The sequence below is a fragment of the Epinephelus lanceolatus genome, chromosome 22, assembly GCF_041903045.1.
Source record: "Epinephelus lanceolatus isolate andai-2023 chromosome 22, ASM4190304v1, whole genome shotgun sequence".
Lineage (NCBI taxonomy): Eukaryota > Metazoa > Chordata > Actinopteri > Perciformes > Serranidae > Epinephelus > Epinephelus lanceolatus.
The window spans coordinates 2,123,417-2,149,363 of record NC_135755.1 but is presented as its reverse complement, the minus strand read 5'-3'; the positions used below and the strand labels follow the sequence as shown (position 1 = coordinate 2,149,363).

The 25,947-nt window shown below is 42.0% G+C and overlaps 1 protein-coding gene across 1 annotated transcript; it reads right to left on the bottom strand.

Annotated features, from left to right (window-relative positions):
* Positions 1 to 1,309: 1,309 nt before the first annotated feature.
* ttc39b (tetratricopeptide repeat domain 39B) lies at positions 1,310 to 24,053 on the bottom strand. The gene is made up of 19 exons (XM_033610281.2): positions 23,708 to 24,053; positions 10,671 to 10,705; positions 10,319 to 10,423; positions 9,688 to 9,819; positions 9,196 to 9,266; positions 9,003 to 9,070; positions 8,513 to 8,577; positions 8,240 to 8,345; positions 7,808 to 7,873; positions 7,578 to 7,686; positions 7,403 to 7,470; positions 7,154 to 7,213; positions 5,606 to 5,767; positions 4,852 to 4,943; positions 4,630 to 4,750; positions 4,343 to 4,454; positions 3,755 to 3,872; positions 3,522 to 3,638; positions 1,310 to 1,494 (listed from the first exon to the last, which is right to left on the bottom strand). Exons 1-19 carry the CDS (start codon positions 23,744 to 23,746, stop codon positions 1,398 to 1,400), a joined length of 1,743 nt encoding a protein of 580 aa, XP_033466172.1. The 5' UTR covers positions 23,747 to 24,053; the 3' UTR covers positions 1,310 to 1,397.
* Between the last annotated feature and the right edge of the window lie 1,894 nt (positions 24,054 to 25,947).

Below are 25,947 nucleotides of genomic sequence, written 5' to 3'. Positions count from 1 at the left end.
TAAAAATGTCTACATCCATAAACAGACACTAACATAACTGCTCTTCATGTTTGTTGTTGATCTATAGAATTTATCATATATAATAAAATACAACTTAATATAATAAAACTTAAAAAAACAAAAAACAGGCCATCTCCCTATAGCCATCCGTCTCCCACAGTCTGGACGTCAGCAGCTTGACGACGACTGTTGAGATGAATGTTCAGTATTCCGTCAACAGACGGTTGAGTTAATGTGGAGTGAGTGTAGTTTGAGTCGTGCAAACGTTTATCAGAGGCAAAGAAAATCTCCCTCAAAGAATGAGACAGAAATAAAACAGCTGACGGTGCAAACATGGACACACACGGACACACTGACCAACAGCACGGAGTCATATTGCTGCTAAATGTGTGCGTTTACAGCTGTTTGCTTCTCTTTTAAATGTGCGTATTGCCCAGTATGTGCAAGCTTGGAATGAGTGTATCATGTTGTGTGTGTGTGTGTTTGGATAAGCCACGGTTGGTGAGAAGGCTGTGATTGCGTGTGCACGTTTGTGTGCATGTGTGGTGTGATGTATTATTATAAAATCATAAAGAAAAAGGCAAAGTAAAGAAAGAATAAAGCATATATATATATATATACTGTGTGTTCCTACACACACACATCTCTCCCTGCTCCTCATACTCATCTGTCAATGTTTTTGATTCTGTCCTAAAAATATACAGTTTACTGAGCACATACAAAACCAGAAGCAGTTTAAGGCCATGACTTGTTTGGTAGTTTAGATGTCAGTTTTTAATTTTAGGGCTCGTTCAGCCAGAAGCTGCAGGAGGTGAACAGTGGTCAGTTAAACATCTGTCAGGTTGGTTTCACCAGATCTCTCCTCGCTTACTAGTTTCCCGTCTCAGTGTGACGGCCGATCCTGCTGCGTCTTTTCTAAAACCTCCTATCTTGTGCTTTTATATCAAAGAGCAGCTGTGTCGTCTCCTGAAGCGTCTCTGAGTGAACGAGCCCTCTGAGTGAAGCTCCTCATGTCTTATCGTCTCCTTACAGACGATCAAGGATCATTAACTCTTAGCGTGTTGATTAAGTTGACATTTGGCATTGAACCATGGCGCTGCGTCTGCAAATTAAAGCTGTGTATTAGCTGACGGGAAGCCCGAGCCTGTTTGAGTGGAGGCGCTTAAATAATCTCATCTGTCTGCACACTGTGTGAAAAAATAAATAAGGAAACATTTAAATAGAAGATAAGGCTGCTAGCAATGAGGAGAGGAGAGTCCTGGTGGACATCGAACGGCCGACACCTTCAAGCTTCTTCACTGAAGGGCGCTTTACTTCAGCTGAGTGAGAGAGGAGATCCCTGGATTCATGATTCATACACTGATGTTTCCAGCTGCCGTCTGAGTTGTCGTAGAGTATTATGGGGTGCTGACAGGTGATCCTTTGAGGCTGTTGAGGGCCGCGTGGATCCTGAAGTGCAGTCTGGACTCCATGGAGTAGTCCTTGTAGTTCATCCTGATGAAGAGCACACAGTTGTAGATAAAAGAACACAAATGTTGTATCACTGCACGTCTTGCAGGTAACTCACCTGAGCCTGTGCTCAGTCCAGATTTAAGAAGCTAAAAACAGAACTGTCTTTGTGTCTAGTGAAGCTGTGCGCCTCGAAGAAAACCTGAGGCTGTTTGTACACTTGAAGTTATGCCTGGAATTTTCCCTTTGGCCAAATACCAGAGATATCACATTCACATCAGAAACACCTGCAGGTCAGACAGGTATCAGACTCACGGAGGAGGTGTACAGCAGTGTGTGGAGGTACAGTACACACAGGGACTGTGAGTCGTGTAAAGAAGAGGTGAACATAGGCATATAAATGGACACACAAGGGTTTATATAGGTGCAAAAACTGCTGAAAAGTATATATCCATGTGTACAGAGGAACTGTAAATGAAATAAATACAAATATGTATAAAGGTATATGAGGTGTATAAATACATATTAAAGGGTATAAATGTATATACATGTATACTGAACTATTTAAAAGTACATCAAAGTATATGACAGTCTGTAGAGGTGAATAAAGGTAATTCAAGGTACAGGTGTGTAAATACAAAAATATAACGTATATATGTAGGTAAATATGATTGTATATGAAAGTATTAAAATGTGTATAAAAGTATATGACGTCATTCAGTTGTACATCAAGGTACATGTAAATGTATAGAGGTATATAAAGGTAATTCAAGGTATGCATGAATATGAATATAACAATAAAAACATATATATTAAAGTTTATACAGTTATTGGAGATAATTAAGAAGAGCATTTACCTATATTAAAGTGTATGAAGGTGTGTAGAGGTTATTCAAGGTATACAGGGGTATAAATATATAAATAAAACTGTTTATTAAGTTAAAAGGAAAAGTAAATACAGTTGTATAAAGTTATATAAATGTATAAATATGTGTATATGGAAGTATATGAAAATATCAAGAAGTGTATCAAGGTATGTATGACAGTAAATACAGTTGTATAAAGTTATATGAAAGTATACAATGTGTATAACAGTATATGAAGGTATTAAGAAGCATATCAAGACACAACCTAAGTTGTACATAAGTATACATACATATTAAATATTGAAAAAATATGTGTAAAGGTATATGAAGGAATTAAGTAGTACATCAAGGTATATGAAAATGTATAGAGGTGTATGAAGATAATTCAAGGTGTACAGGAGTGTAAATATAAAAAACATTAACTTATATATGTAAGTAATTACAGTTGCTTAAAGGTATATTAAAGAATATATATGTGTGTGTGTGTGTGTGTGTGTAGCAAAATATGAGAGTATTAAGAAGTATATTAATACATGTATGAAAGTAAATACAGTTGTTTAAAGGTATACGGGAGTTTATAAATGTGTATACAGGTGTATGAAAAGTATTAAGAGGTGAATCAAGGTATATGAAAGTGTATAAAGGTGTACTGAGGTAATTCAAAGTGTACAGAAATATAAATAAAAAATTAAACGTATATATGATGGTAAATACAGTTGTATAATTGTATACGGAGGTTTATAAATGTATGTACAGGTATATGAAAGAATTAAGAAGAGCATTGTGTATATTAAAGTGTATAAAGGTGTGTAGAGGTAATTCAAGGTACACAAAGGTATAAATATAAAAAAGGTATAATAAAGTATATATGAAAGTAATTACAGTGTAATAAAAGTATATGAAACAACTTAAAAGGTAAATAAAAGTATATGAAAGTATTAGATGTGTATCAAGGTATATGAAATTATATAAAGATGTATAAAGGCTATTCATGGTATACAGGGGTATAAAAAGATATGAAGGTATATTATGCAAGTAAACAGAGCTGTATTAAAAGTGTATAAATGTATTGAGATATTACTGGAGGTAAGGCCCATAAAAGCACATGAAAATAAACAAAGGTATATAAAGCTATACAGTTATATAGAGGTACATTAGGTATATTATGAAGTACAGTTTATAAGTACATGTATACGGAGAACTCACTTGGCATTTTCGATGTATGTGGTGGCCTTGGTGAAGTCTCCCTGTTGTTTATACAGCAGACCCAACTCATAGAGAGTGAAGGGAATCAGGTAGTGATCGTATCTGATACGGTTCTCACTGAAAACACACAGATAGGACAGTTTATCTTATCTCTCTCACACCTCCAGAAGATAACGACAAATGGTGCATGAACTGCATGTCCTCATGTGTGTGTGTGTGTGTGTGCGTGTTACCTGGACAGGACCTGGGTGAAACACAGCTCAGCCTGCAATAACCTGCCCAGGTGTTTGAGACTGAGTCCCTTCAACATCTGGACCAGGCAGCTGTCATCGGGATGAAACTCTGACGGATCTGCAACAGATACATATGTCATGTTATTTGGTTGGATCTTAGCGACAGTATGGTAAAAGACAAGGCTCATCCTGACTGTGATATTTAGCTACAGAAACCTGTTTCTCAAATGTGTCCATTGATATTTAAATTTAATGTATGTACTCCTGAGTCCTGGACGAAATGCAATCTGACAGCTTTTTCAATGTTGAGTATAAGATGTATGAGTATTCAAAACATGCTGCTGTAGATTGGAAGTGCTGAGACAACAGAAAGAGCTCGAACATGTAAGTATAAAACAGCATCGTCTGCGTACATCTGAAAAAAACCTGCTGCATGTCACGTTTCTGGTCATTTACATACACAGCATGAAAGAGAAGTGGGCCCAGGATGGAGCCCCGTGGAATCCCTGTGTCACTCTCCAAACAAAGGATTCAGAGTAAAAGGTGTTAGCATGAGTGCTGCCAGCAGCAATGTTATTTTGAACCTACTGGGGTCGTTGCGAAGCTGCTCTTCAGCCTTCTCTATGGTAACCAGCAGGGCCTCGGTGCTGTCGGCTCTTTTTCCAACGATGGTGAAACCGTTCCAAACGTACATCATCTCCTACAGAGTGAAAATGTCACCAAATTTTACTTTAAACTAAGAGTTTGCTCAGAGTACATTAAATACATGTCAATCAAAGCTTTCTGATAGACACAGCTTATTTAAAAAGACTCTGAATTTCATTTTCAACATCCTAAAATTAAAAACATTAGTGCAAGCGTGTGTGTGAGTATACCAGTGCAGGGATGACCAGGGGGACGGGGTTAGCAGCTTTGTAGCGTCTGGACTTCCTCACTGCAAATTTCTCCGTCGGGATCGACTTCCCTGCCAGGCGCTGTTTCAGCCCCTCCACCTGCCTGTACGCACAAATACACAAATAAATACACTTTGTAATGAATTCCTATTCATAGTTTTCAGTCATGTGACTGGTGCCGAGCCCTGGAGGCCCTGGACTGACCTAAAGAGCTCCATGATGTCCTCCCCTGTCTTCTTCACTTCCTCCTGTGACATCATACTGAGGATGGCCGCCTTCTGGTAAACATAGATAGCCTGGAGAAGGTAAAAAGGTGAGTTAAATTTATTAAATAGCCCCAAATATAAAACAAATTTTATCATAGGACACTTTCCACACAGGGCAGGTTTAGAATGTACTCTTAATTTACAGAGACCCAACAGATATCTATCCTAAAAAAATAAAGATAGGATTTAATGTTCATCGTTCTGAATGAGCTCACGGTCACAGGATTTCTATGGTTTATGGATCAACTAAAACTCCTCCCAAATTATTCTCCTACCACAGATGGATGCATTCATGCAAGATCATTTCTTGAAGATCAAAACATATTATGAAACAGATTTTGTAATTACTCACTCAAAAGGATGTTTGTCCCTATTAAAACCTCACAGAAAATATTATCAAATTAATCAACAAAAGTCTTCTTCAGCACCGATCATGAGAAAGTCTCAATCAACCATTCAGCTTTTCAATAAATCCATAAATAAAAGTCAAACTGTTTCTGGAATTAATTTCAAAATTAAGCCTCATTTCCTTTGTTTTCAGATATTTATAGTCAATCTAGCACGACTGGAACACCGGGCACTAAAACTTAGGATTCAAGGGACAAAATGACTTGGGAGGATAAATGTTGTCGAACTGGACCTGAACAGTTACAATTTTCTTTTCCAGATGAAATCATACATCATGTGTTTACCTTGGACCAGCGGCTCTCCTTGCACAGCAGGTCAGCGTAGTGGTACGCCTGCTGCCACTCCTGCTGGTAGGAGTGAGTCCACATCAGCTCCCAGTAACACAGGTGGTGAATCTGCTTCCACTCCTGCTGGCTGCTGATACACTCCTCGTACTTCGCCCGCGCCTGAAACACAGAGTGCGTTTTATATATTGACACTGAGCAGGTTTGTCGGGAGAGGACAGATATCAGAGGGAAACTCAGGTGATGGGAGGAACAACAGTAAGGGAATTATTTAAACTTCAAATTCATGACAAATTCTTCATATATCAGAATTTCACTTCTTTGTGTAACTGACAGAGCCAAAAGCTACGTACGAGTCTTTAACTCCCGGAGTCAGGACCAGCTGGAGTTGAAAGGTTTTGAAAGTTTTGGAGAGTTTGGACATTTTTGGTATGTTTAGAAAATGAAGCCACTTTTGGAGAAAAAAAAACATTTTTTTGTGAATAAGGACATTTAGTATTGTGAGGACATTTTTGGAAAGTGGGAGCACTTTCGGAGAATGAGAACATTTTTGAAAAATTCTGGAAAGTAGACGTTTGGAAAATATTGGAAATTGAGGACATAAACACAAAAGTGAAAAACTGTTTGAGAATAAGGGCATTTTTTTGGAAAATCTTGGAAAGTAGAACTGTTTTACATTTTTGAAAGCAAGGACAAACATAGAAGAAAAAACAAAAAATAATGACATCTTTGAAAAATTAACGAATAATAAACGAGGACATTACTGGAAAATTTTGAAAAGTACAAATGTAGAAAATGTTGGAAATTGAGGACATAAGCACAAAAGTGAAAACCTCTTAAAAAAGAATAAAAGATGTCTTTGAAAAAATCAGGACATCTTTAGAAGATGAAGACAGTTTTGGAGAATGAGGACATTGTTGGCAAATTTGAAAAGTAGAAATTTGGAATATCTTGAAAAGTGAGGACATAAACACTTAAGTGAAAACCTCTGGGGAAAAAAAGACATCTTTGAAAAATTAAGACACTTTGGGAAGATTAAGACACTTTTGGAAAATGAGGACATTGCTGGAATTTTTTGGAAAGTACAAATGTAGAAAATGTTGGAAATTGTGGACATAAACATACATGAATATCTTTTTGAAAAATAAAGACATTTTGAGAACTGCGTTTTTTGGAAGATGAAGACAGTTTTGAAAAATGAGGACATTGTTGGCAAATTTTGAAAAGTAGAAATTTGGAATATCTTGGAAAGTGAGGACATAAACACTTAAGTCAAAACCTCTGGAAAACAGACATCTTTGGAAAATCAAGACATTTTTGAAAGATGAAGACAGTTTTGGAAAGTGAATACTTTCTTGAGAAAAGGTTGTCACTTCTTAAAAGGTCTGTTTGAGGATTCAGACTTCAGTCAGGGTTTAATTAGGTTTAGGTCAAGGTTATGTTTCGGGGTTAGGGAATATATTACATAAAGGTACCAAGTAAATAAATATAAAAAGATCTATAGATATATAAATATAAAGACAAAAGTAAAGATTGTGTGTTTCAGACCTTCTCGAAGTTTCCTCGCAGTGCGGAGATACGAGCTGAGTAGAAGAGAATGATGGAGCCCTGAAAGAAACACAAACAGGAAGTAGGTTTTAGTTTATCAGTTTGTACTTCATCAACTGATTAATGCATAACTTATTATTTCAGGGTTTTCGGTGAGTTTTCATGAGACTTTAAACGTCTTCATGAATCACGAGGCTGAATGTTTTATATTTCCTGCAGATTGACACCTTGTGTGTGTGGTCGTCTTACTTTGGGGTATTTTTGTTGGTACGGCTCCAGCAGAGCTTCAGCCTCCACCAGGTTCCCCTCTCCAGTTCCTGATCAAACACAACATCGACACCATTATCTTTACTGTCCTGCACACACACAGTTAAAGTGTTCTGTATCTGTAAAATATGTTAAATGTGTATTTATGTTTTCATACCGAGTATCAGTGACACGTATGTGTTGTAGAAGAGCAGAGTCAGAGCGCAGAGGATCGACCGCAGACTGTGGCTGGAGGCTCCCTCTCTCAGCTGAGACAAACCAAACCCCTGCAGACAGACAGACAGACAGACAGACAGGGTTATCATTAACTGTTACAAAACAAGACATTCTCACTGCTGCTTTCCAGGTCTACAGGCCGGAGCGTCACTTTAAAGGAGCTGTACTGACCCTGTTTCCTGAGAATCCGATGAACTCCAACAACCTCAGAATCCTCTGAGGGAGGAGAGACAACATCTGAAAGCCAGAAACAGAAAACATGATTAAATCATAATGAAATAAACCATTAAATCATGACAGTGTCAATAGATCAATATGCCTACTTTATACTGTGTCGATTTATCTCTGGTTCGCCAATATGCTGATGACATACGCCTAATTGTGGCAGATGAAATGAAAGATAATGGGAGTGTTAATGTGATACCCTCACTCACTGAATCAATGACCGGTCATTTTTAAACCTGTGATGTAAGTAAACACTGTGACTGTCACTGCTACAAAATGTTATAGAACAATACGTGACAGAAAGGTTAGAAAAGACGTCTGGAAGTCAGTTTAGTCAGTTGAACTCCTCCTATCTGGGACAAACCAGTGAACACCCACCAGGTTGAAGGAGCCAATGCCCAGCCTGACTCCGCCCTCAAACTGTTTGAATGAATCAGACTGGCTGGTCGGGTCCTGAGTGACGTTCAGCACATTCTGACAATCCCTGTTGGGTGACAGGAAACATGACGACACGATTAGGAAAGAATCCAGACTTTATTTACAATGTTGAATGTTGCGTTTTTCCATCCAAGCACGAGCTCCACGTTAACGCAGTGTCCTTTTAATCACGTAAATGATGTCTCACGGTCACTGGTCATTTGAAACACTCACTTGTAGATTTGGTAGCTTGTTCGAATCTTGATGCCTCCTTTAATAAAACTGATCATGTTTTCATCCTGAAAGATACGCAGAGAGACAAAGAGTGTTAAATTAGCTCACAGCCTCATTAGCCCCATCGTTAGCAGAGTTACCTTGTTTCCCTGGATGTGTTGCGTTATCACTTGGTAAATGCAGAATTATGCCTAAAGATGTATTCTGATAGTGGGAGTGGAAGTTTGGGGTTGTGTAAGATGTCACTGTTTACCAGGTAGGGAGGGTCTAATGACAGAGACGCCAACCAGTTGCATTATGGGATATGAAGGATTCAATGCTTTCGGAGGTTGACCCGGAGAAGAGACTGAAATTCAGCATATGTCAGCCTCTGCTGCAACGACTGTGACCATGACTTTGCTTTGAATCTTAAATTATCATCAAAACGAGACAGTGCCCTGTTGTCATTGTGATACTTAGACAGACAGACAGACCGACAGACAGCTCTGACCTGTACAAACGTCAACGTGGCTTTCTGCAGCAGACACTCGGCGTAGCAGATCTCTGCGTGCATCTCCTCTGGAAACAAACAGCACAGTGACTTTCTGCTGCTTCTGTTTTTATTTCATGTTTTCAGAGCTGCACTTCCTGCAGACCTCGACTGTCAATCAAACTGTGTGTGGGCGGGACATGTGTTCACGTACCTTCCTGCAGGTTGGACTGCTTGCTGATCAGACTGGACAGAGATCCGACTACTGAGTTCTTCTTCCTGAACCTGCAGAAAAAAAGACACACACTCCTGTTATATTGTCGTTTATCCATTAAAGGTGAAGCACCATAAAAATACCGACAGTTTTGTCACTATATTCATTTATGATTTATAATCTTATTGAAACAGCAGTGAAAATCTTCCAGCAGCAGCAGCTCCGGTCTGAAGGGAAATAAAAATGTGAAGGTTTGAACATCCCAGTGCAAATTCATGTCTGTATTTGGGCTGCTCCTGATGAAATTCCTCAGTGAACTGAACTTTAATTACGTGTTTGTGCCATAGTTTCTTTTGTCGTAGCATGGGTAAGTATTGGACACATTCAACTTTGACCTGATGATGGCGCCAGATGAAGAGTCAGAGGATCAGTTTATCCTGAGGGGAACATGAATGATGAACCACGTTTCATGTCAACACAACATTTTCTCACCTCTGACAGGTATGTAGCGCCTCCTTGATGGTTGCCATGGCAGCCTGGATGTCCCTGTGTTCGAAGGTCATCGTCGCTTGCATCACCAGGATGCTGCTGTAACCCAACGCATGGTACATACTGTCCCTCCACCTGCACACACACACACACACACACACACGTTTGTTTTATTTGTGCCCAGTGTGAACACAACATAAGGTTACCAACCGTCCCATAACTCATTGAACAGGATGAACTTTGTTCCGTGTTTTTGAGATTAAATTCAGTGCAAATATATGGAAGAGACTGTTTAAGATGGTGATTTGTACGAGACAGAAGGAAACCCTCCTGATCCGTCAGCCCTCGGCCTGTCTGTCATGTTAAGGTCCAATGTGCAGCAGGAGAAATAAAGTCAAATCTTTGGTCGTGATATTTTAAAAAACTAAAAGTGAAATGAATTTACGTTCTTATTTATTTTATTTGTATTAATTTAAATAACATCGTTTTTATTCAGTTTTGGTTTAAGAAAGTATTTTTCACCGCTTACTTTAGTTTACGATAACCACACCAGTGTGTGTAACTCAATACAAACACACACACACACGCACACACCCACACACACACACACACACAGATGTGTTGCTGTGGTTACCATGGTTTGAGGAGGTCCAGGGCTTCAGAGAACTTGTTGTTGAGGACCAGATTGAGAGCACACTGAGTCTCCTGGATGGCGGTCTGCAGGTCCATCTGACACGCCCTGCACACACACACACACACACACACACACACACACACACACACACACACACACACACACACACACAGACAGAAGATAAATCCACCAGTCAGCACAGGAAGTGAGTAAAAGTGAAACAGACAGAAAGAAACAGGAAGTTGACAGGAAATGACTCAGTGTCTATAAAACCCAAACACACTAGACATGTGTGTAAGTATGTGTGTGTGTGTGTGTGTGTGTGTGTGTGTGTGTGTGTGTGTGCACTCACGCAGGTATTCGGTCGTAGGCATCTTCAAAGCAGTCCTGAAACCCAGAGAAACACAGCCTGGTTAGCTTCAACCTGAAACATCTGCAGCCTGTTCGACTGCTCGTGGAGTCGTCCAGTTACGCTTCACTGAATATGAAAACAGGAACTGACGTTATTCAGAACTTCTGAATATCTTTAACATTCGCGATGAGTCTTGAAGCGTGACAAGTCTTTCATGTCTGGAATAATAATCCCAAATAGTCTTTGATAACCTTGAAAATTCTTTAGTAACTCTACAAGGTCTTTAAAGCCAGGAAGAGAATTAAATAAAACCCTGTGGTTAAGAATAATAAAGACTTAACTAACTTAATTATAAAGAATTTTCAAGGTTTTTAAAGACTTTCTGGGTTTATTTAAGACTGGAAATTCCTGAGCAGTCTGTAATATTCTCATAAATCTTTGAAATCCTCAAACTTCTTAAATAATCCCAAAAACTTTTCATGACCACAAGAAGTCTTTCATGTTCCCGAAAAAGTCTTTATATTCATGAAGAGTCTTGAACCATGAAAAGTCTTTAAGTAGTGAAGAATAATGAAGACTTTATGAAAATATTTGAAACTTTGATTTTTTAGGGTTATTAAAACATTTTTCGGGTATATCAAAGACTGGGAATTCCTGAAAAGTCTTAAATGTACCTGAAAACTCTTTGGAATTATCATAAATTCTTTATATCTCCAAAAGTCTTTAATTTTCCCAAAAACCATTAAAAGTCTTTCATGTCCAGGAAATTCTTTAATAACCCAAGTAGTTACGAATAATGAAGACTTTTGGGGATATCTGACACTTTGGGGCAATTCTAAAGACTTTCCAAAATTATTAACAATTTTTTAGCTATATAAAAACTTTTCAGGGTTTTCTTACTATATAATGACGAAAACTCTGTGTGTGTGTGTGTGTGTTCCACATTTTTCTCCTCACTGACTTGGTCAATCCATGTGAAATTTGGCACAGTGGTAGAGGGTCATGGGAGGATGCCAATGAAGCAATATTACATCAATTGGCCAAAGGGGGGCGCTATAGCAACCCATTGAAATGTCAAACTTTGAATGGGCATATCTCATGCCCCGTATGTGGTAGAGACATGAAACTTTGCACAGAGATGCCTCTCCTCATGAGGAACACATTTGCCTCAAGAACCCATAACTTCCGCTTATATAGATTTTCCACCATTTTGAATTTTTTGAAAAACACTTCAAATGGATCTCTTCCTAGGAAGTTTGAGCGATCTGCATGAAACTGGGTGAACATAATCTAGGGACCAATATCTAAAGTTCCCTCTTGGCAAAAGTTGGAAAACTTACTAAAACTGAGCTTCTATAAGGCAATGAATATTGCGGAGGGCGTGGCTCATCACATAAAGGTGTATAACATCTCAAGGGTTTCACCCATCACCACGCAACTTTGTAGGCATATGACCACACATAATCTGAGGGGACCCCTCCATTATTGACCCCATCAAACAAAATGGGGGCGCTAGAGAGCTCATTTCTTATCTAGGCCTAACCGCCATATGGATTTTTACTAAACTTGGTAGATATGTAGAACAGGACGCCTCAAGGTGACTGGAGAAATTTAACTCTAATTGGCAACTGGGTGGCGCTATAACAACAGAAAAATGCTTGACCAGGACATCGCTGTTTTTTACAGCGGGGATTATGCCCCCAAAACCAGGTATTTTAAGCCAAAACATGATCTTTTTACGCCTAAACATAACCACACATTAACCACAGGGTTGTTGAACTGTTTCAATTCTTGTGACATAATAATAAAAACTTATTAAAACTGAGCTTCTATAAGAAATATATATATATATATATATATATATATATATATTTTTTTTTTTTCAGAGTAAATCCTCACTGTTCAAACTCATTTTTAAATCACTGAGCTCTTTCTGCCTTCTCAAATTATTCCTTACTTTTCAGGGTTGATTCCTGTCTTTGGACGCTGACATTATAACAATATTGCAAGCTAATCAGTTCTTACCAACTAACCTGTTAATGATAATAGCTGTGTTTTTTGCCACTGATGCTATTTTTGATTCTTAAATTTCTGAGTTTTCGGGACTTTTACAGATATTCAATCATTATTCCTGGATTTTTGGGGTTTCAGGGGAACAAACTATCATGGCAACGCCTGCCTTTACTGAACTATACAACAGTTATCTGAGTACTTCCAGACTGTTTCCTCTTAAAGGTTTGCCTCTGTCTGTTTGGGTCTTTTCCTCATTCATGGATATTCTTTAACTTTTTAAGACCGTCCAGACTTTTCATTATCATTCCTGTCATGTAGCAGAGTTACAGCCCTGAGACGACATGACTGTAGCGTCTGTGCTGTCGTCCACCGACTGCTCAGAGTGATGTTTGAGGCCTGCAGTTTCTCTTTAATGTTTGTTGACGTCTTGTCACTGCCTCTCTTCTGCTGCCAGACATCACTGACTCAGGAAGAGCCGAGGGCGACCAACCAGTTACAGACTGCACACTGATGCAGATACAACTCAACTGGAAATCTCCCAACAAGGTGCACATGAGAGGAAGTTATTAACAGACGAGGAGAGATGGCACTTATCAGAATGGAAACGCCACCTTGTGGCTGTTTGAGAAACTGCAGCTTCACACACTTGTGGAGGCTGCTGATTGGTTCAGTCAGATACATTCATGATTTCAAAAGACATCGGTTCTGCTCGAGGTCACACTGATTGTTCAAGGAGTTTCATGTGATAACATCTGATAACCACACACACACACACACACACACACAGAGTCTCTGGAGCAACTCTCATCCAACGCGTTTTCTATTTTTGCATCAACATGTGAACTTGAAAGTATCAGTGATTTCACACACACACACACACAGTCTCTGGAGCCTCAGTAGCAGCTAATAATAGCAGCCCAGTGGCTTCTTACATAATAGCGTACAGCTGCAGTCGCTCGCACACACACACACACACACACACACACACACACACACACACACACACAGACTCTCTGCCTGCAGGCTGCAGCTATCGACCCGCTGTGGTCACATCCAGCTCAGAGTCAACCAGGCTTCAACACTGTGACCCAGTTCATGTCACCGTCTGCTCGTCACACACACATTTTAAACGTGAACATTAATTCATGTGACGTTAATAAAAGACGTGCATCACACCAACATCATCTGCTGTGAGCAGAAGACGAAGGCGGCCGTGTTCAGACTATTCTCTGCCTCCAGCTCAGTCCACAGGCTCCGACACAACACCCAGGACTAAAAATGTCTCTGCCCTCCACAACAACACGGAGAAGCTATTTCCTGTCCGACGCTCCAGACAGCGGGGCCACATTGTGCCTCTGTGCCTTCCAAGACTGGGCAGAAATAAAACCCTTCTGATCTGCTGTGGTTTTTCTTACAAGCAAAATGAGTGGTTTAGGTTCAAGGACAGATCGTGGTGTGGGTTACAGATTCTTTAAGGGTTTCTACAGGCTTTTTAAGACCTTTAAAGGTCATTCTTACCAAATTCAAGGAATTAATCAAGCTCTGCACACATGTATAAAGTTTATGTGTAGTCTCGTGCAGAGAGAGGTTTGATGTTATTAGAGTGAGTGAGATGAATCCGTCCCAGCAGCCACCAGCGTCGTTAGACATCGATATTTGGATGAATTTAGGCCGTGATGCCAAGTGACTAAAATCTAATGTCAGGACAACGTCTAATGCCAACTTCAGTTTGACACAGAAACCTAACGACAGATGATTGTGACCAAAATCTTCCAAACGTCTCACGCCAACATGACGTAGGATAACGACGTTTAGTCTCAGGGCACGGAGAACAAAATTCAACCCTTCACTTTTATTAGACTGTTAAAATATCATCAGAGTCCGATGTCTGTCGTCATCTCGACGTACGGTACCAGCTGAGATATTTTGCCGACAGCTAAGTGTGAGCTTAAAATAAAAAGACAGTCGAAGGTTCAGTGGTCGGTTTAAAGAGTTGTAAGATCAGAAACGTTCTCACAGAAGAGCTCGACTCATTTTTACTAAAAGAAATTAAAAGACAAATAAATCAGATCAAATATTTGTAGAAATCAAGACTCACAAATTTAGATTAAAGACCATTTAATGTCTTCAAAGGCATTTAAAGAAATTTTTAATGTAGACATTTTAAGAACCTAAGACCTAAGAACCTAAGAGTCATAACTTCTGCAACCGCTCGAGAGCTTTGTCTTTCTGGGACGTTTTTGGGTTATTCAAGACTTTTCAGGAATTTTAAAGACTTTCCAGGGACCTTACACTTTGTTGTTTTGTCTATAAAATGTCAGAAAATGGTGATAAATGTTGATCTAAAGTTTCCCAAAGCCAAAGATGACGACCTCAAATGTCTTGTTTTGTCCACAACTCAAAGATGTTCAGTTTATGTAGTTCACGTCTGTTTAAATATTATAATTGTTGACTGTTTTTGACATTAATTTTCTTCAATGTACATTTGTCTTTTAAAGTAAGAATTCCATAAATTCACAGCTGGACGGTTTAAAATAATCTTCCTTTATATAAAACATCCCGCGGTCAGTTTTCTGTCGGATATCGTGGAATAAAAATGTTAATTTCCTGGATTCTTCTGAGTCTTTGTACAAAAACAGGCCGCTGTATTTTATTGTTGTTTTTAATTTTTCCTGGGTGCCTTTTCACAGCTGGTGAAGGGACTGACGATGAAAACTAACCTTTCACATTAGTTAATATGTTGATTAATTCACACTGTCCCTTTCTTTAATAAATAACTAAATAAATAAAAAACTCAGAAATGTTCTTCTGTCAAAATCATTTGATTACAACAGTACTGATCACTCTTAGCAAATATTTGTGCTGTTAGTATAACAAGTCATTTATATTTCAATTTTAACTGTATACTTATATAAATAATAAAGGTATTGATAACTTTGTTTGTTTGTTTTTTATCAATTCTATGTCTAAGCCTGTACAGGTGTCTACCCTCCCATGCACGTTTTATATTTTTGATTCCCTTTTGTTTTCTGTTAATGTTTGTGAAACAAATAAAATAAAAATAAATATAAAAATAAAAATTATGAAAAATGTAGAGGAGGAAAAAAATAGAGAATATTCACATTTAAGGAGCTGAAATCAGAAAATTCAGATTTTTTTCCTAAAAATTCCTAAAAAAAAAAGAATCTCAAACTAGTTAATCAATTATCAAATTAGTTTGCGATTAATTCAAAAATTGACAAAAAAAATTTGATTAATAAGTTGCAGCTTTACTTTTAACTGATGATCTAAGAAAATCAGCAATTTTTAAATGCAGACTTTTGTAACTTGCAACTGTAATTATTTTTTATTTTTTGTATTTTTACCTCTAAACTTTTGATTAATATAAAAAGTGAATCTGTGATACTTTCAGAAATCTGCCCCGATCATAATGTTCAGGCGTCTATAAAAACAGAGCAAGAACACAAGTCGTGTTCTTCAACAGCAGGAAATAGAAACTGGGAGAAACAAGCGAGTGAGGGAAGTGGGCGGGAGGAAGGAAAGATGGAGGACGGCTGCAGTCGTGGAAAAACAAAAGTGTGTGTGAATCCACACAGACGCTCGCTGCTCTCACACTCGTCCTCTTTTCACACCTTTATCACTCTCTCTGTTTCTCCCGTCCAAACAGATGCTCTCTCTGACATTGCCTCACACCACCAGCAACATTCACAGCTTCCCACACTGACGCCACCAGCTCCTGCTGAGTGTGCGTGTGTGTGTGAGCTATTATAGATGAATGCAGTTTAACCTGCCGGTCCTGCACACACACTCTCAGCACAAAACATTCTGACGTCAGCGAAGAGTTTCACACGGTGTTTTTAATAACGGGATCATGATGAATAAAACGACGCCAGACGTCAGGCTGCAGACGCAGCTGTGACTACAGCAACATTATTAATTTATATCTGTCTGATGTCATGCATCTCTTCTGGAGTCATCTGTGGTCGACCTGACGCTGACCTGATGAAAACGTACATCTGTAGGAAGCCCAGGAGGACAGCAGAAAGCTGACTGTTGTTATATTTAAAATCTGTCAGGCAGGCTGAAAACAGGAGAGCAGCTCCACCGCTGTATGATATTACACACAAGTGGAGGTCAAAGTCAGAGACGCTTCTCTTGTGACAGCAGCAGCTTTCTAATCTATTAGTCAAGACCCACAAACTGTGTCCTGTTACCAACCACACACACTTTAACACAGACACCAGCTCAACAAGGAGGCCTGGAAACTCCCGAGGAGCTCTCTGAAAGCCTTCACTGTCCTGGAAAACCCCTCCGACACAACCAGTCCCTCTCAGGAGTCTGACCATCAGAAACCATCAGCACCTCCTGAAGGACTCCTGCGACCCCTTCACTGACCTCCTGAGGTTTAAGATCACCAGATCATTTATCATTCTTAAAATCATTAATACTATTTTTCGTTCATGAACTGGAGTCGTCTCCTCGCGCGTGGGCTCGGTGACATCAGCCACTCCGTCTAATCAGACTTACAAAAATGAACAGTCTGCATCGCCGCGACGTGTTGTTACATCTCTAGGGAGGTGCACATCAGGCTACGCCTTGGGTACGGCGTCGATTCGATGCAGAAATATAGTTGGGAATCTTCTTCTTCGCCTTCTTTTACGGCAGTTGGTTTGTGGTCTGCCAGTAAACACAAACAAGAAGACAAGGAAGAAAAACCTCACTCTGATTGGTCGAGACGATGCAGTGAGGACACACTACATTACTGAAGTAGAGTGCCCCGTGATTGAGTCGACTTTTTCATGGAAGACAAGGAAGACAAACTCACATCACTTGTTAAATTTACCCAACACCATGGTAGGTAGGTCAATAAAATCCACCTGCATTTGGTGGAAACATGATCTGAATCCTGCGGAGACGAACTTGGATAACATCCATAAAGACGAACTCTAGAAAGCCTTCGAACGCACTCAAAGAACGAAGGAACTGAGTGCTGAACCCTCCTGAAACCAGCTCTGCCTCTGAAAACATTCTGACCCTGAAGGTTTTTTGTTGACACCAAATGTTTGGAGCTCAAATAAAATGTCTTTGTCGAATATCTTTGAATCTGAGCGACAGCTTCTGGATACAATCTGTGAATTTATGAAACCATTCAGTAGAATAAACGTCTTTAAGTAAGGGTTTAAATCCTGGTAGTTAAGCAGCATGATAAATATTAGTTCTCAGAGTGTTATTTAAATTCCATTCATACCTGAGGGTGTTTAACAGAAAGAGTGACTCAGCTGAAGACGTAGGTCCAGGTCTTAGACTTACATAACAAAAACAAAGAGGTCAAACACCCTCGACCACCTCACTGTGAACAGCTGATTGTGTCTCAACAGAGACAGGGTTCATCCTTTCTGTCCACATGTTTGTGTGTTATTTATTGTTGCGTTGCTGAGCAGCGAGGTCGGACGATACCCTGCACTGTGTTTAAGTCTTTTATAAACACAGCTCGTCCCACATTCCTCAGCGCTCGACCCAAGTCAGCTGAATTCCTCTTTAATGTGATGAGTTAAGACTGGAGGCTGACAGAGGACGGTTTGTGAGCTCCAGTGAGGAGATGAACTGGTGAGGTGTGACACAGGATAGCCTCAACGCCCGGACCCAGACCACAACGTCCACCTGGATATTTGCATCCGGCTCGTAAACACAAAGTCTGGCTGGACTGAGGCCCTCGACCTGCTGGTGCAGTCTGCAGGAAGACAGACCGGCCCCTCACACTTTGGAGATCCTGAAACTGCCTCAGGGGTCAAGAGGACATACCGGTGCTTGTGCAACACCTGGGAAACCATGGATCACCAAAAATTCCACAACCTCCTCATAGACTGTATCCACTTTCTGTGTTCTCACCTCAATAGGCAGCTCTAGAACATCTCTCTAGAATCTTGGACCTCGTCAAAGACACTTAAATCTAATGCAACTCCGCGACACACCTTCAGGACCCAACAGAGACTCTTCGACCTTTGCTCAAGTCCTAGAAACCATCTCGGATTCCACTAGAACGCACTTCAAATCTCCCCAGACTGAGAACACTTCTGGACCCCCAAACAAAGTGGAACCTGTGGAACTCAGACAAATTGGGTCTATGAAGAGGATCCATCCATTTTTATCTTCTTATATTGGGCAGGTCTCAGGTGCAGCAGGCCAAGCAAAGCATCCCAGACGTCCCTTTGCCCAGCAACACTTTCCAGCTCCTCCTTAGGGACCCCAAGGTGTTCCCAGGCCAGATGAGATATATAATCCCTCCAGTGTGTTCTGGGTCTGCCCCGGGGCCTCCTACCAGTGGGACGTGCCTGAAATACCTCTAACGGGAGGCGCCCAGGAGGATCCTGATCAGATGTTGAACCACCTCAACACAAAGGAGCATCGGCTCTACTCTGAGCTCTCTAGGGGGTCAACGGCCCTGTGCACAAATGTTACCCCCACACTTTTGCTAGCTGCTCCCTAGCATGCTTGCTAATCATATTAGCAGTTGTATCCAAACAGCTGGGGATATCACTGTCAGCAGAATTCAACATGTCTCTGTCCAGAGGCCAAAACGTCGCCCAACAATTTCTCCAACTTGTCATGATGTGGCTGAAGTTACAGGGTGTCTGGTGCTGTCACCAAAACAACCACCACGTCCTGCAGTGGTGACGTAGTCCTTGTCTATATGTGGTTAAATACGTCCCAGACCACGTCAGTAAGTGGTCTGGAGTGATCAGATTACAGTGGTGGTTATACTGGGCCGCTCCCAGTTTGAACAGTATGACCCAGGGTGGAACATCAGGCTTTACTGGAAACATAAAGGTTAAATAATAACCTCGCCCACTCACTCTGCATCACATTAGCAGCCAGACACCAGGCAGGATCTGTGCACTGATAACTGGGACCACGTGGACACTCTGATCACTGTAACTTAATGTTAGTGATGTCATCGTCCGTCCCTCTGGACCAGAGCAGATACAGTTAGGCTTCAGCTCGTATTCTCATCCAACTTCCTGTGTTTGTTGTGCAGAAGGCAGCCTGCGGGTGAAATCAGATCTGGCATTTACATAAGCCCCCCCCCCCGACGAAACACACACACACACACACACAGCTGATAGTATCACCTCACTTAAAGCTGATTACACACAGTATAACAATCAGCTGTCTGCTCACAGCTCACCTGTGCTGAACCAGGAGGGCGTGTCGTTCAGCAGGTCCGAAACACAATCACAGTCACTAAAGAATTTCTTTGTGTTGGGTTTGTTTTTTGGTGCATATACGGTGCACTTTGGGCTCAGACTGTGGTGAGACAGGTCAACTTTACTCCACTGATGACATGTTGTTGCAGCAGTAACCCTGCTCAGTACAAGAGGAGCTGCAGGTTCAGACATTTGGTGTGTGTGCTTGGCTGAGGGGCCGATGGTGCGAAGCTACCTCTAAGTCAGAATCCTGCCTAGACGTAATGATACCATAGTGCCGCGGATCTTCGTTTGGCCCCTGATAACCGGCCTCGGTCAGTGAGCAGAGCTGTTCCTGGCGATGGTCACCCCTCTCCTGTCTCACACCACATGTTTGTGGAGAACCTGGTGCTCAATCACCTGCAGACGACCTGACTCTGGGGCGGGGTGTTGTGAGCAGCTCCCATGTCCACATGTCGAAGTATCTTGGGCAGATACTGAACCCAAAATTGCTCTTGGCTGTTCCACCAGTGTGCGAGTGTGTGTGAATGTAGCCCCTTTTACGCTGCCAGACTGTTGGCGAATGTTGGGCCGTTTTGCCGGCGAGCTGCGAGCGTTTAGACACACAGAGCCGGATTGGCGAGTTGATCCGAGGTGCCCAATTTTCCTCCTCGTAGGGTAGACATATTGGTGGAACCCGTTTAGTTTAAACAGACCGAGGCGGCCTTCTGCAACGGGAGGAGCTGTTGATGACTTGTGGGAGGAGCTGTTGATGACTTGTAGGAGGAGCTGTTGATGATGCCGCACGTGCGAGCCACTGGCGGTGGATAAACAGGAAACAGCTGATAGCAGGAATTAGCGAGCAGCTAGTAGCAAGAGGGAAACACAAACCTGACAGACACTGTAAAGATGAGCAACTGGGGAGACAAGGAATTGCGCGCCCTCCTTGTCCTCGCAAACGAAGAGGCCATTAACCGTCAGATGACGGGGACGGTGAAGAACGGGCCGACTTATGAGAGAATCACCGAAGGACTGACCAGCCGCGGCTTCCCTCCCACGTCACTGTTTACGTCACACGCTGAGCTACGCGTTTTGTTACTTGCTCACGCCCCCCATTGCCCCGAAAAAGGCACATTCTGTATAAACAAAAGTAGGTAGGCGGCATTTTGCTGCACTCCCCGATTTTGTTTTTATACTGCCAATGCTGAAAAAACACTGATTGGGCTTTCCTGCAAATTTGCACAACTCCTGTTTAAAAAGGGCTTTACATTCATGAGAAATGAGATGGGCACAGGTCACAGTGACCTTGACCTTTGACCTATGAACACCAAATTCTAATCAGTTCATTGTTGAGCTCAAGTCGGTCTTTGCCAAATTTTAAAAAATCTTCCCTCAAGGCGTTCTTGAGATATTGTGTTTACGAGAATGGGATGGATGGACAACATGAAAACATGGTGCCTCCGGACACGGCTATCACCAGTGTGGAGGAATTAAAGACCTTTAACAAACATTTCCCATGAGCCCACAGACCTTTTAAACTCCTGTTTAAAAAGGGCTTTTGTCTCAGTAGTGTTCCTAGAGAGAAACACAGATATAAACACAGGTGAGCCTTGAGATTTTGGCCCTTTGCTGTAATCTGAGCACAGGAAGTTAGAAAGCCACTGACTTATGTAACATAAAATATACTGTACACGGTGTGACTGAGCTCTGCAGACACAATACATGCTGCAGCACACAGGAGAGTGAAGTGAGAATATATCAGAGTCATTTAGGATTATATGGAGTTTTGTATACAGACACAGTTCGGACACAAATAGAGACTGCAGAACGGTGGTGATACCATGGAGGATACTGGACGGTCACATGTGGACAACAGATATAATAAAGCATCGGTCACCATGGGAACACAAACACAGGACCGTCACCATAGAGACAGTGTCATATACTTACTACAAAGTGATAACACAACAGATACAGACACTAAAAAGCCAATACTGGTCACAGACACAGTGTACACAGACTCCATGAGAGCAGGCGACAATACGGGAATATGGATCATGTACTGAAGTCAAAGCACTGAGTCTAAACATAAAGTGACCTCCAGCGGGATCAATAAAGTACTGCGCTAGATTTTAGTGGAAACTTTGAGTCACAAGTTTGATTTTATCCAAAATACTGCAGGAAACATTTAAATATTTGTTGGAAAAGTCCAAAAAAAAAACCCACGCTGACACGGGGAGAACATGTCAGAGCACCTGGAGGAAACCCACGCTGACACAGGGAGAACATGTCAGAGCACCTGGAGGAAACCCACGCTGACACAGGGAGAACATGTCGGAGCACCTGGAGGAAACCCACGCTGACACAGGGAGAACATGTCAGAGCACCTGGAGGAAACCCACGCTGACACAGGGAGAACATGTCAGAGCACCTGGAGGAAACCCACACTGACACAGGGAGAACATGTCAGAGCACCTGGAGGAAACCCACACTGACACAGGGAGAACATGTCAGAGCACCTGGAGGAAACCCACGCTGACACGGGGAGAACATGTCGGAGCACCTGGAGGAAACCCACGCTGACACGGGGAGAACATGTCAGAGCACCTGGAGGAAACCCACGCTGACACAGGGAGAACATGTCAGAGCACCTGGAGGAAACCCACGCTGACACAGGGAGAACATGTCAGAGCACCTGGAGGAAACCCACGCTGACACAGGGAGAACATGTCAGAGCACCTGGAGGAAACCCACACTGACACAGGGAGAACATGTCAGAGCACCTGGAGGAAACCCACGCTGACACAGGGAGAACATGTCAGAGCACCAGGAGGAAACCCACGCTGACACAGGGAGAACATGTCAGAGCACCTGGAGGAAACCCACGCTGACACGGGGAGAACATGTCGGAGCACCTGGAGGAAACCCACGCTGACACGGGGAGAACATGTCAGAGCACCTGGAGGAAACCCACGCTGACACGGGGAGAACATGTCAGAGCACCTGGAGGAAACCCACGCTGACACGGGGAGAACATGTCAGAGCACCTGGAGGAAACCCACGCTGACACAGGGAGAACATGTCAGAGCACCTGGAGGAAACCCACGCTGACACAGGGAGAACATGCAAACTCCACACAGAACTCCCCCACCCTGGGTTTGAACCAGGGACCCTCTAGCTGTGCGGCAACAATGCTAACCACTGCACCACTGTGCTGCCCTGGTGTTCTTTAAATGTAAATATTCCACTAACAGGGCCAAGCAGCGTCGTCTCATCTGCCGGAGTGACCCAATGGGTCAAAGGGCACCACGGAACCACGTAAATACCGAGCTATGAATCTGTGTCGCCCTCGGTCAGCTGCAGCTGAGGAGATCACTGTGGAGGAGGTGAAACCTGTGATCACAACGGTCACTCTTATGTCTCGGTGCACATTAGGCTCACTTCTGTCGCGAATTAAAAAGTGAAAGTAAATAATTCCTCATTTTCCTGGGGAGCCCTTCAAGGATCCAGGTTAGGAACCACAGGAATATACTGCACATGGCCACAGGAAGTACAGAACATGTCACCATGAGAACATGACAGACGTAGAGGGAGGTAAGACCTGACTGTAGGAGCATATGAAGGTGTGTGAGGACAGCGGAGGTCACAGGCTCATGTATATAATAATAATAATAATATTTCAGTGTGTGTGGAGGCCATGATAAAGTGTGTGTGTGAGCAGTAGTGTGACATCACAGACCACATATACACAGGAACATGTCTGCAACACAGAGGTCATATCTCAGCGTGTAATGTGTGTGTGTGTGTGTGTGTGTGTGTGTGTGTGAGAGAGACTCCCACCTCCTCCTCTGCGGTCGCTCCGTTGCCTACGTGGGCCATGTCGGAGCCCGGTGACTGTCCTCCTTCAGGTCCGCTGCTCTTCTCTTCCTCTCAGGAGAGCCTCAGTCCCATTTCTGTCTCACACACTGTCCTGCAGTCCTCCTCCTCTTCCTCCTTTTCTTCCTCCTGCAACAGATGCGGCTCTCCCTGCTTTGTCCCCGGGATGGATCGGCTCCTGTCGGGCTGTGCTCCGGTGCGTCCTCCTCTGTCCGTCGCTCCGTCGCGGAGGTTTCTGGACACCGATCCTCCGCTCTCTTCCGTGAAGAGGGAAAAATCCGTCTACGTTTCACTCACACACACTGAAAACACACCTCCCGTGCTTCCTGTTCCCCGCCCCCAAACACAGAGAGGCTGTCTGACCAATCAGAGCGCGTGTTTACCTGATGAATATGAAATATGATTATTACATCCTGATCTGTGACTTCCTCCAGCTCATGCTGCTCCTCATACAACCTGACTGTCTCCTGTATTTAATATGTGACACTAACTGACACATCAGTGTTGATCAGAGGGACAGGAGGGGAGAGCGGGGCTGGTTGGCACATAACATGACTTATAATATTCTGACCAGCTTTAAATAAATGTTTTTATGTGCACAGATCATTTCTAAACCTAAGTGACATGTGATCAAAGTCAGGTTGTGCACTTTTTAAATTTTGAAATCGGTTGGCATGACGTTATGATGTCATGGTTACGAATAAATGAAGCGACTGACAGAAACAACATGAAGCAGACAATATCAACATGTTGCATATCTACCAAGTTTAGTAAAAATCCATATGGCGGTTAGGCCTAGATAAGAAATGAGCTCTCTAGCGCCCCCATTTTGTTTGATGGGGTCAGTAATGGAGGGGTCCCCTCAGATTATGTGTGGTCATATGCCTACAAAGTTGCGTGGTGATGGGTGAAACCCTTGAGATGTTATACACCTTTATGTGATGAGCCACGCCCTCCGCAATATTCATTGCCTTATAGAAGCTCAGTTTTAGTAAGTTTTCCAACTTTTGCCAAGAGGGAACTTTAGATATTGGTCCCTAGATTATGTTCATCCAGTTTCATGCAGATCGCTCAAACTTCCTAGGAAGAGATCCATTTGAAGTGTTTTTCAAAACATTCAAAATGGAAATGGAAAATCTATATAAGTGGAAGTTATGGGTTCTTGAGGCAAATGTGTTCCTCATGAGGAGAGGCATCTCTGTGCAAAGTTTCATGTCTCTACCACATACGGGGCATGAGATATGCCCATTCAAAGTTTGACATTTCAATGGGTTGCTATAGCGCCCCCCTTTGGCCAATTGATGTAATATTGCTTCATTGGCATCCTCCCATGACCCTCTACCACTGTGCCAAATTTCACATGGATTGACCAAGTCAGTGAGGAGAAAAATGTAGAACAGACACACAGACAGGAGGAGCGCACACGGGACGCCATGACCAAGGTCTGCACTGAGTGTGGGCTGGAAGTCTCAAGGTCACAGTGGAAGACACGTCCTGAGGTGTTGGAGACTGAGCGAGCTCCGATCCTGTGGGACAAACAGCTGATGGCTGACCAATCAGACACCATGTTGATGGACAAACAACAGAAGAAGGTGGTGAGAGACGACAGCAACATCAGGAGGAAGGAACAATCCCGAGGGCTGAAACTTTGTGATGAAATAATGTTTTCTATTAACTAACAGTGATGTATTCTAATATCTCTCTGAAACATTTGGTCCATAGGGTGTAGAAGAAGAGTGCAGGTGAAGGGAGGAAACATTTCCAGTTAAATTTAAATTTCTGTGACTTTCAAAATACCAAAAGATAACAATGTGCCAACTGACCCCAATTCTGACCAAACTTGACACAAATGTCTAACAGGATAAAATAATGAAGGTCAAAAGGTCAAAGGTCAGTTTGACTGTGACATCATCATGTTTTAGTAGTAGTAGTTTAACGAGAAACAGCCTCTAAATTGCGATCACCAACCCACCAGACTCCTCCGACAAACAGCAATTTTATCATTTTAAAACTCCAACGTAAAGTCTGTATTTGATCATATGACAATACTATGAAATAAATACAGTAGTTGTTTCAACGCAAATCTGTCACTAGGGTCCGTCCTGACTTCTGTACACCGCTGATCCCAACAGTGACAACAGCTGTTCTGCACAGGTACATGAGAGCGGTGAATGAATTCTTCAGTTATGAACAAAAACATGTTT

Bases quoted from the DNA above. Each gene is read 5' to 3' on its own strand.
- ttc39b (XM_033610281.2), bottom strand. From the start codon at position 23,746: ATGGCCCACGTAGGCAACGGAGCGACCGCAGAGGAGGAG. The intron at 9,820-10,318 runs GTAACCACAGCA...GTGTGTGTGCAG, and splicing joins CTGGACCTCCTCAAACCATG to GTGGAGGGACAGTATGTACC. The intron at 4,455-4,629 runs GTATACTCACAC...TTCACTCTGTAG, and splicing joins CCCTGGTCATCCCTGCACTG to GAGATGATGTACGTTTGGAA.